The following is a 14,546-nucleotide window of genomic DNA, read 5'->3' as shown; positions in this document are numbered from 1 at the left end:
GGGAATAGCCAGCACAGCTTTGAGAACAGGAAATCCTGCCTCTAATTTGACTTTTTTTTTTTTGAGGAGGTTAACGAAGGAGATTGTTGAAGGCAGGGTTGGTAGGTGTTGTCTATATGGACTTTAATAAAGTATTTGATAAAGTCCCATATAGTAGGCTGGTCAAGAAGATGAATGCACAAGGGATCCAAGGGAAGCTACCTCATTAGATGTAAAATTAACTTGGTAATAGGAGGCAGAGGAAATTGAAGGGATATTTTTCCTGATTGGGAGTGTATGACAAGGGATTGGGACCTTCCATTTGTGCTGTATATGAATGACAGGCGTAAATGAAGGAGGTGTGATTAACAAATTTGTGGCCAACAAAAAAATTGAGTTGATAGCCTCAGGTCCATCACCACCAGGTTCAAGAACAGTTATTACCCTTCAACTATCAGGCTTCTGAACTGGGTGAATAACTTCACTCACCAGTAATCATGTTCTCAGTGTTATTTTTATTTGCACAGTTTGCCTTTTGCTTATTGTTTCACTGTTTGTCTCACTGGTGCTTGCCAGTCTTTGCCTATGTATATTTTTTCATAAAATGTAATTGTATTTCTTTTTGTGTGAATGCCTATAAGAAAATGAATCTCAAGGTAATATACTGTAACATATACAGTGGCATGCAAAAGTTTGGGCACCCTGGTCAAAATTTCTGTTACTGTGAATAGCTAAGCGAGTAAAAGATGAACTGATTTCCAAAAGGCATAAAGTTAAAGATAACACATTTCTTTAATATTTTAAGCAAGAGAACTTTTTTTATTTCCATCTTTGTAATTACAGTTTCAAAATAACAAAAAAGGAAAAGGGCCTGAAGCAAAAGTTTGGGCACCTTGCATGGCAGTACTTAGTAACACCCCCTTTGGCAAGTATCACAGCTTGTAAGCGCTTTTTGTAGCCAGCTAAGAGTCTTTCAATTCTTGTTTGGGGGATTTTCGCCCATTCTTCCTTGTAAAAGGCTTATAGTTCTGTGAGGTTCTTGGGCCATCTTGCATGCACTGCTGTTTTGAGGTCTATCCACAGATTCTCGATGATGTTTAGGTTGGGGGACTGTGAGGGCCACAGCACAATCGTCAGCTTGCGCCTGTTGAGGGAGTCCATTGTGGATTTTGAGGTGTGCTTAGGATCATTATCCTGTTGTAGAAGCCATCCTTTTTTCATCTTTGGCTTTTTTTTTTTACGGACGGTGTGATGCTTGCTTCCAGAATTTGCTGGTGTTTAATTGAATTCATTCTTCCTTCTACCAGTGAAATATTCCCCGTGCCACTGGCTGCAACACAAGGCAACAGCATGATCGATCCACCCCTGTGCTATTTCACCTTCATCAATCCACAGGACTTGTTTCCAAAATGCATCAGGCTGGTTTAGATGTTCCTTTGAACCTTTTGAATAGAACTTTCTGACCGCAATGAGCAAAGGTATGTTTGGAGAAAAAAGGGTGCAGAATTTCATGGGAAGAACCCCCCTCCAACTGTTAAGCACAGGGGTGGATCGACCATGCTTTGGGCTTGTGTTCGAGCCAGTGGCACGGGAAATATTTCACTGGTAGAAGAAAGAATGAATTCAATTAAACACCAGCAAATTCTGGAAGCAAACATCACACCGTCCGTTTTTTAAAAAAAAAGCCAAAGATGAAAAGAGGATGGCTTCTACAACAGGCTATTCACAGTAACAGAAATTTTGACCGGGGTGCCCAAACTTTTGCATACACTGTATGTACTTTAATAACAAATATATTTTGAACTTGAAGAAAGTTTGTGCAAGGATACAGCAAGACATAGACGGAATTTATTCTTGACTAGTATGAAGTGATACATTTTGGGTTAAATTAGGTAAAGTCAGGCAATTTACAGATAGATATGAAAGAATGTTGATGAACAGATATTAGAGATTCAAGTATATATTCTTTGACAGTGGCAATATGGGAGAAATGCAGTGGCAAATTAGGCAAATGGCATGCTTACCTTCAAAAGTTAGTGTTATGTTGCAAGTTTTCAAAATACTGATTGGACTACATTAGGAGTATTATGTACCACCGAAAGAAAAGGTGGTTGTGTTGGAGAGTACAGAGGAGATTCACCAGAATGGTGCCTGATACTGGAAGACTTCTTTTATGGGGAGCTAAGGAGTCTGAGAGATGATTTGGTTAAAACTGTATATAAAATAATGAGAATTCTAGATAAGGTAGATTGTTGGAATCTTTCACAGTTGGGACATCAAAATCACAAGGGCATAGGGTTAGGGTGAGAAGAAAAGGCTTTGAAGGGTCTCTGAGGGGTATGTTTTCCATATATAGAATAATTGCAATGTGGAATGTAATGCCAGCGAAGCTGGTGGAACCAGATACAATTACTATATGTAAGATGCATTTAGATATATGCTTAATAAGCAAGGCAGAGGATACAGACCTAATGTGGGTAATTAGGGTTAAGGAAGATGGGCAAAAAGGCCGAGGAGCTCATTTCTACATTTGATGTTGCCCATAAATCCCTTCTACTTTTGCAGCTATTTCTGTGCTATGAAGCACTAACCATCCATGTAAATCTGTTGATCGAAACTATCTCCATGTATACTTAAAAAAATTTAAATAGTCATTGTTTTTTGTTTGCTCTGTAGCTATGCAATTCTATATTTGTAACACCCTTAATTCCTGCTAGCCTTCAAGTCTACTTTGCGTTCTTAATACTCAAATAATAATTAGGGTAGGTTCCGGTAAGTTTTTTGTTCAGATTGTTTAGTGCAGTGAGAATGCCAGGCAGGATGTTGGAATGCTCCTCTTGCAGGATGTGGGAAGTCAGGGAGCCCTCCGGTGTCCCTGACAACGACACCTGCAAGAAGTGCATCCAGCTGCAGCTCCTGACAAACCGCGTTAGGGAACTGGAGCAGGAGCTGGATGACCTGCGGATCATTCGGGAGAATGAGGAGATTATAGATAGTAGCTACAGGGAGGTAGTTACACCAAAGGATCAGAGGACAGGAAATTGGGTCACTGTCAGGTGAGGGAAGAGGAAAGGGCAGGCAGAGCAGGGTTCCCCTGTGGCCATTCCCCTCAACAACAAGTACACTGCATTGGATACTGTTAGGGGGGATGACTTACCTGGGACTAGCTTCAGTAGCTGGATCTCTGGCACTGGGTCTGGCTCTACAGTGCAGAAGGGAGGGGGGAAAAGAGGAGAGTGGTAGTGATAGGGGACTCGATAGTTAGAGGTGCAGATAGAAGGTTCTGTGGTCGTGACAGAGAATCCAGGATGGTTTGTTGCCTCCCAGGTGCCAGGGTCAAGGATGTCTCTGATCGCTTGCATGACATTCTGAAGTGGGAGGGTGACCAGCCAGATGTCGTGGTGCACATCGGTACCAATGACATAGCAAGGAAGAGTGAAGAGGTCCTGGACAGTGAGTATAGAGAGCTTGGTAGGAAGTTGAAAAGCAGGACCTCAAGGGTGGTAATCTCAGGATTGCTACCTGTGCTAGGTGCCAGTGAGGGTAGGAATAGGATGCTCTGGAGGAGGAACAAGTGGCTGAGGAACTGGTGTAGGGGGCAGGGTTTCAGATTTCAAGATCATTGGGACCTCTTCTGGTGCAGGTGGGACCTGTACAAGAGAGACGGGTTACACTTGAACTACAAAGGGACCAATATCCTTTCAGGGAGGTTTGTTAGTGCTATTGGGGAGGCTTTAAACTAGATTTGCAGGGGGATGGGAACCAAGAGTGCCAGAGCTGACAGTGTGGCTGGGTTGAAAATAAATGATATTGAAAGTTTAAGCAAATCCGCTGATAGAAAGGTTGTGAGTGGTGGTAAAAATCTTCTGAGGTGTATATATTTCAATGCTAGGAGTATTGCGGGGAAGGCGGATGGGTTGAGGGCGTTGATTGACACGTGGAATTATGATGTTGTAGCAATTAGTGAAACTTGGCTACAGGAGGGGCAGGACTGGCAGCTTAATATTCCAGGGTTCCGATGTTTCAGATGTGATCGAGGCAGAGGAATGAAAGGTGGGGGAGTAGCATTGCTTGTTAGGGAAAATATTACAGCAGTGCTCAGGCAGGACAGATTAGAGGGCTTGTCTACTGAGTACTTATGGGTGGAGCTGAGAAACAGGAAAGGTATGGCCACATTAGTGGGATTGTATTACAGACCACCCAATAGTCAACGAGACTTGGAAGAGCAAATCTGCAGAGAGATAGCAGGCAACTGCAGGAAACATAAAGTTGTGGTGGTAGGGGATTTTAATTTTCCATACATTGATTGGGACTCCCATACTGTTAAGGGTCTAGATGGTTTAGAGTTTGTAAAATGTGTTTAGGAAAGTTTTCTAAATCAGTATATAGAGGGACCAACTAGAGGGGATGCAATATTGGATCTCCTGTTAGGAAACAAATTAGGGCAAGTGACAGAAGTCTGTGTAGGGGAGCACTTTAGTTCCAGTGATCATAACACCATTAGTTTCAATTTGATCATGGACAAGGATAGATCTGGTCCTAGGGTTAAGGTTCTGAACTGGAAGAAGGCCAAATTTGAAGAAATGAGAAAGGATCTAAAAAGCGTGGATTGGGACAGGTTGTTCTCTGGCAAGGATGTGATTGGTAAGTGGGAAGCCTTCAAAGGGGAAATTTTGAGAGTGCAGAGCTTGTACGTTCCTGTCAAGATTAAAGGCAAATTGAATAGGAATAAGGAACCTTGGTTCTCAAGGGATATTGCAACTCTGATAAAGAAGAAGAGAGAGTTGTATGACATGTATAGGAAACAGGGAGTAAATAAGGTGCTTGAGGAGTATAAAAAGTGCAAGAAAATACTTAAAAAGGAAATCAGGAGGGCTAAAAGAAGACATGAGGTTGCCTTGGCAGTCAAAGTGAAGGATAATCCAAAGAGCTTTTACAAGTATATTAAGAGCAAAAGGATTGTAAGGGATAAAATTGGTCCTCTTGAAGATCGGAATGGTCGGCTTTGTGCAGAACCAAAGGAAATGGGGGAGATCTTAAATAGGTTTTTTGCGTCTGTATTTACTAAGGAAGCTGGCATGAAATCTATGGAATTGAGGGAATCAAGTAGTGAGACCATGGAAACTGTACAGATTGAAAAGGAGGGGGTGCTTGCTGTCTTGAGGAAAATTAAAGTGGATAAATCCCCGGGACCTGACAGAGTGTTCCCTCGGACCTTGAAGGAGACTAGTGTTGAAATTGCGGGGGCCCTGGCAGAAATATTTAAAATGTCGCTGTCTACAGGTGAAGTGCTGGAGGATTGGAGAGTGGCTCATGTTGTTCCGTTGTTTAAAAAAGGATCGAAAAGTAATCCGGGAAATTATAGGCCGGTGAGTTTAACGTCAGTAGTAGGTAAGTTATTGGAGGGAGTACTAAGAGACAGAATCTACAAGCATTTGGATAGACAGGGGCTTATTAGGGAGAGTCAACATGGCTTTGTGCGTGGTAGGTCACGTTTGACCAATCTGTTGGAGTTTTTTGAGGAGATCACCAGGAAAGTGGATGAAGGGAAGGCAGTGGATATTGTCTACATGGACTTCAGTAAGGCCTTTGACAAGGTCCTGCATGGGAGGTTAGTTAGGAAAATTCAGTCGCTAGGTTTACATGGAGAGGTGGTAAATTGGATTAGACATTGGCTCGATGGAAGAAGACAGAGAGTGGTGGTAGAGAATTGCTTCTCTGAGTGGAGGCCTGTGACTAGTGGTGTGCCACAGGGATCAGTGCTGGGTCCATTGTTATTTGTCATCTATATCAATGATCTGGATGATAATGTGGTAAATTGGATCAGCAAGTTTGCTGATGATACAAAGATTGGAGGTGTAGTAGACAGTGAGGAAGGTTTTCAGAGCCTGCAGAGGGACTTGGACCAGCTGGAAAAATGGGCTGAAAAATGGCAGATGGAGTTTAATACTGACAAGTGTGAGGTATTGCACGTTGGAAGGACAAACCAACGTAGAACATACAGGGTAAACTGAGGAGTGCAGTGGAACAGATACAAAATTCCCTAAAAGTGTTGTCACAGGTAGATAGGGTCGTAAAGAGAGCTTTTGGTACATTGGCCTTTATTAATCGAAGCATTGAGTATAAGAGCTGGAATGTTATGATGAGGTTGTATAAGGCATTGGTGAGGCCGAATCTGGAGTATTGTGTTCAGTTTTGGTCACCAAATTACAGGAAGGATATAAATAAGGTTGAAAGAGTGCAGAGAAGGTTTACAAGGATGTTGCCGGGACTTGAGAAACTCAGTTACAGAGAAAGGTTGAATAGGTTAGGACTTTATTCCCTGGAGCGTAGGAAGAATGAGGGGAGATTTGATAGAGATATATAAAATTATGATGGGTATAGCTAGAGTGAATGCAAGCAGGCTTTTTCCACTGAGGCAAGGGGAGAAAAAAACCAGAGGACATGGGTTAAGGGTGAGGGGGGAAAAGTTTAAAGGGAACATTGGGGGGGCTTCTTCACACAGAGAGTGGTGGGAGTATGGAATGAGCTGCCAGACGAGGTGGTAAATGCGGGTTCTTTTTTAACATTTAAGAATAAATTGGACAGATACATGGATGGGAGGTGTATGGAGGGATATGGTCCGTGTGCAGGTCAGTGGCACTAGGCAGAAAATGGTTCGGCACAGCCAAGAAGGGCCAAAGGGCCTGTTTCTGTGCTGTCGTTTCTATGGTTCTATCTGTGCCTTCATATGTTTATGCCTTAAATTATGAAATTCCTTTTCTAATCTTCACAACTTTTTTTTTCCTTGAACATGCTTTTTAAAAGCAAGCTTTTGATCACCTGCATTAATCTCTTTGCATGATTTTTAAATTTGTATAATTAACAGATAAATAAGGATGCTATACTACATTAAAGGTGCTGCATTAACAAAGGTTTCAGTGTTACCAAATTAAGTGACCACTGAAGAGAAAATCTCTTCTCATTCCTTACCCATGTGGTAATTTGTCTCTTGAACCAGAATATTACTGGTTAGCTTTTGTCTCATTTACCATTCTCTTTCAGACCTCATTTTTCTCAGCATTAGAAAATGCTGAAATTATTATGTAATGAACTAATGCCAACAGGATATTAAAATGGATTGTGCTAGTTCAATTTGATTGGATTCCTTTAACATACACAGGAGACTTGCATACTATGAACCTGAATAAGGAGAGAGCTCTAATTCCAAGAAAAAGAAAAGCAGAAAGGTAGAGGTATTGTCAACCAAGCATGTCTAGAGTTTAGAAAAGCAGAACTAACACATTATGGGGAAACAAAACAAAAATATGGAATTCAATGGGATGAATATTCCAGTAGTGACTGAAATGATGTTGATTAGAAGATACTCAGTTGAAGAACATTCATAACATTGTGTTATAACACATTTTTGAGTTAGACATAAGCTCAGTCCCTAGAGGCCAATTCTGGAAAATAAAATCTTTGAACCAATATTTTAACTTTACTCTCATTATATTAGCAGATATTAAGTATGTCCCAAGCACGTTTGGTATAATTTGAAAGTAATCGATTGGCAGTAGTGTAGAACTTTTAAAAAAAGCTTGTGCTTGCATTTTATTTTGTTCTTTAATTTCAGAAGATACCTTGCTGCTTCAACTTGATAAATCAATTGGGAGATAATGTTTTTGATTGGATAGGTGAAATAATATACATCAGCCATTAAAGGAGGCATAAGTAAAACGTTACCCCATGGGATAAATTGAAGGTTCAAATTTCAAGTTGTACATAATTTATTTCCAAAGTTTACGAATTTAAAATGCATTATTGTATGTAACTTTGCTTTATTGATCTGGTATTAATATTTCAATTGTATTTTTAAACAAAGGCTTTGTTGCATTTTTAGATAAGAAACATTTTAACTAGAGTTTATCTTTAACCATGAAATCATGCATTGTAATTGAGTTCACTTTGTCTTGGAGAGATGCTTTTGAGTATTTTCTACTGTTTCATGTAAACTAAAAGCAATGAGTTTCATAACTAAATCTAACATACATGAATTTTACAAAAAAAAAGCAACGGTAATTTCTCCACAAAATAAAAAGTTCACTTCACAAGACTGGTACAATTGCTGATGTATGAGGTTTCAGAATTCATACATCAGAAATATAGTGAATAAATGATTAGACCACATAGAAAATTGTAAATTAATTCAATACCTTTCACCCTGATGGTTGTTCCTGCTTGTGAGAAAGAGACAGTAAATATAAGAAAGAGGAAAACAAAGTCATTATCCACTGGACAGCTACTGCTTTAAGTCGAGTCACAGGTTTCCTTGACATAATTTTTTTCCCAATATTTTATAGTTGCACCATACACCAAAATAGATATCTTTTGAAGATGCACATTATGAACATAGTTTAACTAAATACAAACATAATGTGGTGTATTTTGGTAGGGAGTTATCATCTCCCTTAGAAAAGAAGTGCAAAAGGAAAAGAGGCATTAGATATATACATGGTAACAAAACTACCAAAAGGTAATAACATCACACTACAGTTCATTCTTAGTAGGTTAAAATTCAAGAAAACAGTTGTACTGTATTTCATGAGAATGAGCTAGACCATACTACTTAGTGTTGTCACCACATTACAGAGGCACAAGAAAAGGTATGTAGGTTAATTTCAAGGCAAGACTAAACAGGGATCATCAACATAAGACGGCGGGCTAGTGAATCCAATTAAAAAGGAAAAAAAAATCTAGGATCTCTTTAACCAGAGATTAGTTGGAATGTGATTTCTCCTCTACAAGTGACATAAATGCATTTAAAGGAAAATTCAGTTCGTACTTGACCATCCAAACACCAGATTCATCCTAGTAACCCAAATAGCTTGTTTCAGTCTCGGAAAATTATGGATAAACAATTTATTCTAATTCCACCAATGTAAGTGACTACATTTTTCTATCATTTTCCTCAAGGCAACTCTGATATATCCACTGAAGCCAACAGGCCTCTGATAATTTGCCCAAGCAGTCTGCATAAGAAAAATTGTAGAGGGCTTCATACTTGAGTACCTTTTAAGCTCACTGGATAGCAGTCAAATTCAGAAAGACCATTCAAATCCAACTCCTTAGTAGGATAAGATTGAGAAAACTGAGGAATCACCAGTAAAGTGCAAGCTAAGAGTTACTAAATTCCTATCACTAGAAAAAAATTTGAAGTACAATATCAAACAATTGAAGACTAAAGGATATGCAATGTAAATTTATGCACAGTTATATCTAACTTGTTTAAAATATTGAAAGAAATACAAAAGCTAAACACACTTGAAGCCAGAAATCTGAGATAAAAAATACAATATTGGAAATACTCAGCAGGTTAGGCAGCATTAGTGGAGAGAGAAACAAAGTTGAATCTAGTCAATGCTTTTCTCTCCACGGATTTAACCTGATCTGAGGAGTATTTGGTTTTAACATAAGCCAGTTTCCCCTTATTGCCCCATCCCCTAATGAGTGGTCTCTCTTGTAACTATTCCCTTTGAGACAGATTTGGTTTTCAAACATACAAAAAATTCTCAATTTTGCATGTGAAGTAAACTGACCATTCTAAAATATTTTAATCCATAAGATACAGGCAGAATTTTTGCTACATTCTTTATTGGTAAATTTTTTATCTGAACGAAGTTATCCTCTTTCGCAGTCTGCTCATTTTTGCCTCCATGAATACTTCTGATGGTTACTGCATTTCTGCCTCATCTCCTTGGGTGTGGACCCAACACTGTCTATTTTCTCTTCCCATGTTTTCTTTAGAAATGTCAGAAAATAGGCAAAGTTTAACTTGGTTTTTGTTGACAAGCAAATGAAAATAATGCCTTGTTATTCCATAGTGTAGAATATTGGTACACTAATATGCATGTTACCGAATGTGTAATGAATAGTTTATCATTCTGCTCCATAGTATCAGTAACAAAAGGAACTTCACAGCAACCATGAGCAAATTTTGTAAAACACAAACACACATTCTCTTTAGTTGGTCTGTCTGCCTCAAAAGTCAACACAAATTTTATCATGGTCAAGAGTTTACAAACAATATTATTTAAAATTACCACCAATGTAGAATTTCCATTCGAATTGTATGGAATACAGACTAATTCTGTCAAGGCCTACATTTACCCCAAGAGCTCAGAAGTCAGAGCTCACAATCCCAGAATATTGCTGTGATTTAACCAACTGAACCTGTTGTTTACTACCAAAGAACAGTAATCCATTTACTTGTATGCAAAGCCAAATGCCCAATGTATGGTTGACAGGTTTATTTCAGATGAATAGAAAACTCCACTGCCAGAATGAAGACTGTTCCTTCCACAATACAGTAATACCTGTTTGCTCATTTGCCCTGGAATACTTCTGTGGCTCAGCTACTGTATTTCTGAAATATGGTACTGCTTTCAGTTTATTTTGCATCCATCACACCCCACCCCCATCACCACACCTCATAAAATTCACAACACTTAGCGAAACATCACCAGTTCATCCTCCCACAAGGTTACTGACCTGGCAACTCCCAATTTCAGATTCTATCACCTGACATCCAATCACACATAGCTGACTGCTCAGCACCAAGGTTTAGTGACTTAGTCAAATATTGTGTGGTACATAATAAAAGTTTCTCTCTAGTAGCTCTAAATTAGTCATTTTAAAAAAAACATTGAAACTATTTCAATTACTGGAATGAAACAGTGATAAATGACAGGAGGTAAAGAAAATTTTGTGGATCATGCAGAGGGCTCATCAACTAGAAACACAGAAAATAGGTGCAGGAGTAGGCCATTCGGCCCTTTGAGCCTGCACTGCCATTCAGTATGATCATGGCTGATCATCCAACTCAGAACCCTACACCAGCCTTCCCTCCATACCCCCTGATCCCTTTAGCCACAAGGGCCATATCTAACTCCCTCTTAAATATAAATATGGCCTCAACTGTTTCCTGTGGCAGAGAATTCCACAGATTCACCACTCTCTATGTGAAGAAGTTTTTCCTAATCTCGGTCCTAAAAGGCTTCCCCTTTATCCTCAAACTGTGACCCCTCGTTCTGGACTTCCCCAACATCGGGAACAATCTTCCTGCATCTAGCCTGTCCAATTCCCTTAGGATTTTATACGTTTTAATAAGATCCCCCCTCAATCTTCTAAATTCCAACGAGTATAAGCCTAGTTCATCCAGTCTTTCATCATATGAAAGTCCTGCCATCCCAGGAAACAATCTGGTGAACCTTCTTTGTACTCCATCTATGGCAAGGATGTCTTTCCTCAGATTAGGGGACCAGAACTGCACACAATACTCCAGCTGTGGTCTCACCAAGGCCTTGTACAACTGCAGTAGTACCTCCCTGCTCCTATACTCGAATCCTCTTGCTATAAATGCCAGCATACCATTCGCCTTTTTCACCGCCTGCTGTACCTGCATGCCCACTTTCAATGACTGGTGTATAATGACACCCAGGTCTCGTTGCACCTCCCCTTTTCCTAATCGGCCACCATTCAGATAATAATCTGTTTTCCTGTTTTAGCCACCAAAGTGGATAACTTCACATTTATCCACATTAAATTGCATCTGCCATGAATTTGCCCACTCACCTAACCTATCCAAGTCACCCTGCATCCTCTTAGCATCCTCCTCACAGCTAACACTGCCGCCCAGCTTCGTGTCATCCGCAAACTTGGAGATGCTGCATTTAATTCCCTCATCCAAGTCATTAATATATATTGTAAACAACTGGGGTCCCAGCACTGAGCCTTGCGGTACCCCACTAGTCACTGCCTGCCATTCTGAAAAGGTCCCGTTTATTCCCACTCTTTGCTTCCTGTCTGCTAACCATCTCTCTATCCACATCAATACCTTACCCCCAATACTGTGTGCTTTAAGTTTGCACACTAATCTCCTGTGTGGGACCTTGTCAAAAGCCTTTTGAAAATCCAAATATACCACATCCACTGGTTCTTCCCTATCCACTCTACTAGTTACATCCTCAAAAAATTCTACGAGATTCGTCAGACATGATTTTCCTTTCACAAATCCATGCTGACTTTGTCCGATGATATCACCGCTTTCCAAATGTGCTGTTATCACCTCTTTGATAACTGACTCTAGCAGTTTTCCCACCACCGATGTTAGGCTAACTGGTCTATAATTCCCTGGTTTCTCTCTCCCTCCTTTTTTAAAAAGTGGGGTTACATTAGCCACCCTCCAATCCTGAATCTAAAGAGTTTTGAAAAATTATCACTAATGCATCCACTATTTCTTGGGCTACTTCCTTAAGCACTCTGGGATGCAGACCATCTGGCCCTGGGGATTTATCCGCCTTTAATCCCTTCAATTTACCTAACACCACTTCCCTACTAACATGTATTTCCCTCAGTTCCTCCATCTCACTGGACCCTCTGTCCCCTACTATTTCTGGAAGATTATTTACGTCCTCCTTAGTGAAGACAGAACCAAAGTAATTATTCAATTGGTCTGCCATGTCCTTGCTCCCCATAATCAATTCACCTGTTTCTGGCTGTAGGGGACCTACATTTATCTTAACCAATCTTTTTCTTTTCACATACCTATAAAAGCTTTTACAGTCAGTTTTTATGTTCCCTGCCAGTTTTCTCTCATAATCTTTTTTCCTCTTCCTAATTAAGCCCTTTGTCCTCCTCTGTGAACTCTGAATTTCTCCCAGTCCTCAGCTGAGCCACTTTTTCTGGCTAATTTGTATGCTTCTTCTTTGGAATTGATACTATCCCTAATTTCCCTTGTCAGCCACGGGTGCACTACCTTCCTTGATTTATTCTTTTGCCAAACTGGGATGAACAATTGTTGTAGTTCATTCATGCGATCTTTAAATGCTTGCTATTGCATATCCACCGTCAACACTTTGTGTCATTTGCCAGTCTATCTTAGCTAATTCACGTTTCATACCTTCAAAGTTACCCTTCTTTACGATCAGAACCTTTGTTTCTGAATTAACTATATCACTCTCCATCTTAATGAAGAACTAGCCTTGAAGAACCAGCCAACAATAAAAATAAGTACTGCTGCAGTCTCCTGTGCCTATTCGCTTGCCAGCATTTCAACTCTGAGGCTTGGGCATTGCCAGTGGCTCTTATTCATGAGGCCTACACCTGTCTGCACTATGTTGAAGTGTTCATGCCACTTGGAACTCAGAATATGATTATAAATGGGACTTGTCAAATAATGTACTGCCTGTGAAACATGTAAGGAAATGTTGGGTTTCCTCTATCCATGCGTCACCATCAGGCATCCTTGAAGACCTTGATCTACCCACACCCTACCATTATCTGTAATGTTACTAGGGCATAATTCCTCATTTCTCAGTCCATTTATTTATTACATTGGTGCATGATTTTTTTTTAAACAAAATATACTTTATTCAAAATGAAATTATTTACAATAAACCATTCAATGACTCTCAATCCTTTACAGACATTACTACTACATTCTATACATTTCCACACTTTTATCCACACACGTGGCACTCTGTTGGTTCATCGTTACTCACCATTGTTGAGGGGTATGCTCCCCGCCACCCTACCCCCCCCCATTCCTGCGGGAGAAGACCCTAACCCGTGGTCCTTGTGGAGGCTGCACCAAGTTTCAGTGCGTCTCTCAGCACATACTCCTGCAGCCGAGAATGTGCCAGGTCTTCAAGGATGCCTGATGGTGACGCATGGATAGAGGAAACCCAACATTTCCTTACATGGCTGATTAACATCCAGTGCTGCTGGCAGGTCATCAACTTGGTCTTTGGTCAGCCCGAAACTTGATAGTCTACCCGCACACGGAGATGTCCTGGGAGAATGTGCCAGTCGGCAGCATTCTCCCAGGACATCTCCGTGTGCGGGTAGACTATCAAGTTTCGGGCTGACCAAAGACCAAGTTGATGACCTGCCAGCAGCACTGGATGTTAATCAGCCATCCAGTAATTATCACTGGTTTTGTATAGGAATCTGTTAGATGAGAAATAATGCAAACACACCCTTTCCTTCCACTTTAAAGTTGTAATCACGTACAAAGTTAAAATCAGGGCTAATAACTTTTTCTGTTAAGATCACAATAAACTGAAATACCAGAAATACAAAATAACAAATGCTCTGCAGTTACTTCACAGATCTGTTCACCACTGCCTTTAATCGCACAAGATGAAGAACATACAACCAAAGTTCTATGCAAAATAATTTTTGTTCACAATCCTAAATCAACGTTATTTAATCAATACCACTCTGTTTCCACTTACCTGCTCTGCAGTAACAGGTTCTACTGGCAGGTTTTGAGCAGATTTGCTGCGGGGTGGAGCTTGTGGTGCAAGATGATCTATATTATGAAAAGGGGGCGGTGTCTGAGAAATGGGTTTCAAACCAACTGGTTTAAGAGGTTCTTGCAGCTTCTGGGAACTTATGGAGGAGGGTTGAGATGGAAGTGGCGTAGCAATCTTTGGCTTGAGTGGTTCTGGCAGGAGCATTGGCCCTAATTGTCAAAAGAATTAGATGACATTTACTTTTCATGCATCTAAGGTTTCCTCTGCATC

The 14,546-nt window shown here is 40.2% G+C and overlaps 1 protein-coding gene across 7 annotated transcripts in view; it reads right to left on the bottom strand.

Annotated features, from left to right (window-relative positions):
- Positions 1 to 14,546, bottom strand: part of synj1 (synaptojanin 1) — a 119,051-nt gene that overhangs the window by 7,891 nt on the left and 96,614 nt on the right. For 6 of the 7 annotated variants that reach the window (XM_072260082.1, XM_072260080.1, XM_072260078.1 and 3 more), the window contains one exon: positions 14,256 to 14,485. In XM_072260082.1, coding sequence (XP_072116183.1) covers positions 14,256 to 14,485 — 230 coding nt within the window. Of the gene's footprint in view, positions 1 to 9,335; positions 9,760 to 14,255; positions 14,486 to 14,546 lie in introns of those variants that run through there. The other variant, XM_072260085.1, reaches the window with a different exon arrangement.

The sequence above is a fragment of the Mobula birostris genome, chromosome 6 (assembly GCF_030028105.1).
Source record: "Mobula birostris isolate sMobBir1 chromosome 6, sMobBir1.hap1, whole genome shotgun sequence".
NCBI lineage: Eukaryota > Metazoa > Chordata > Chondrichthyes > Myliobatiformes > Myliobatidae > Mobula > Mobula birostris.
Note: the sequence above shows the minus strand (reverse complement) of the source record. Positions and strands in the feature narration are given on the sequence as shown.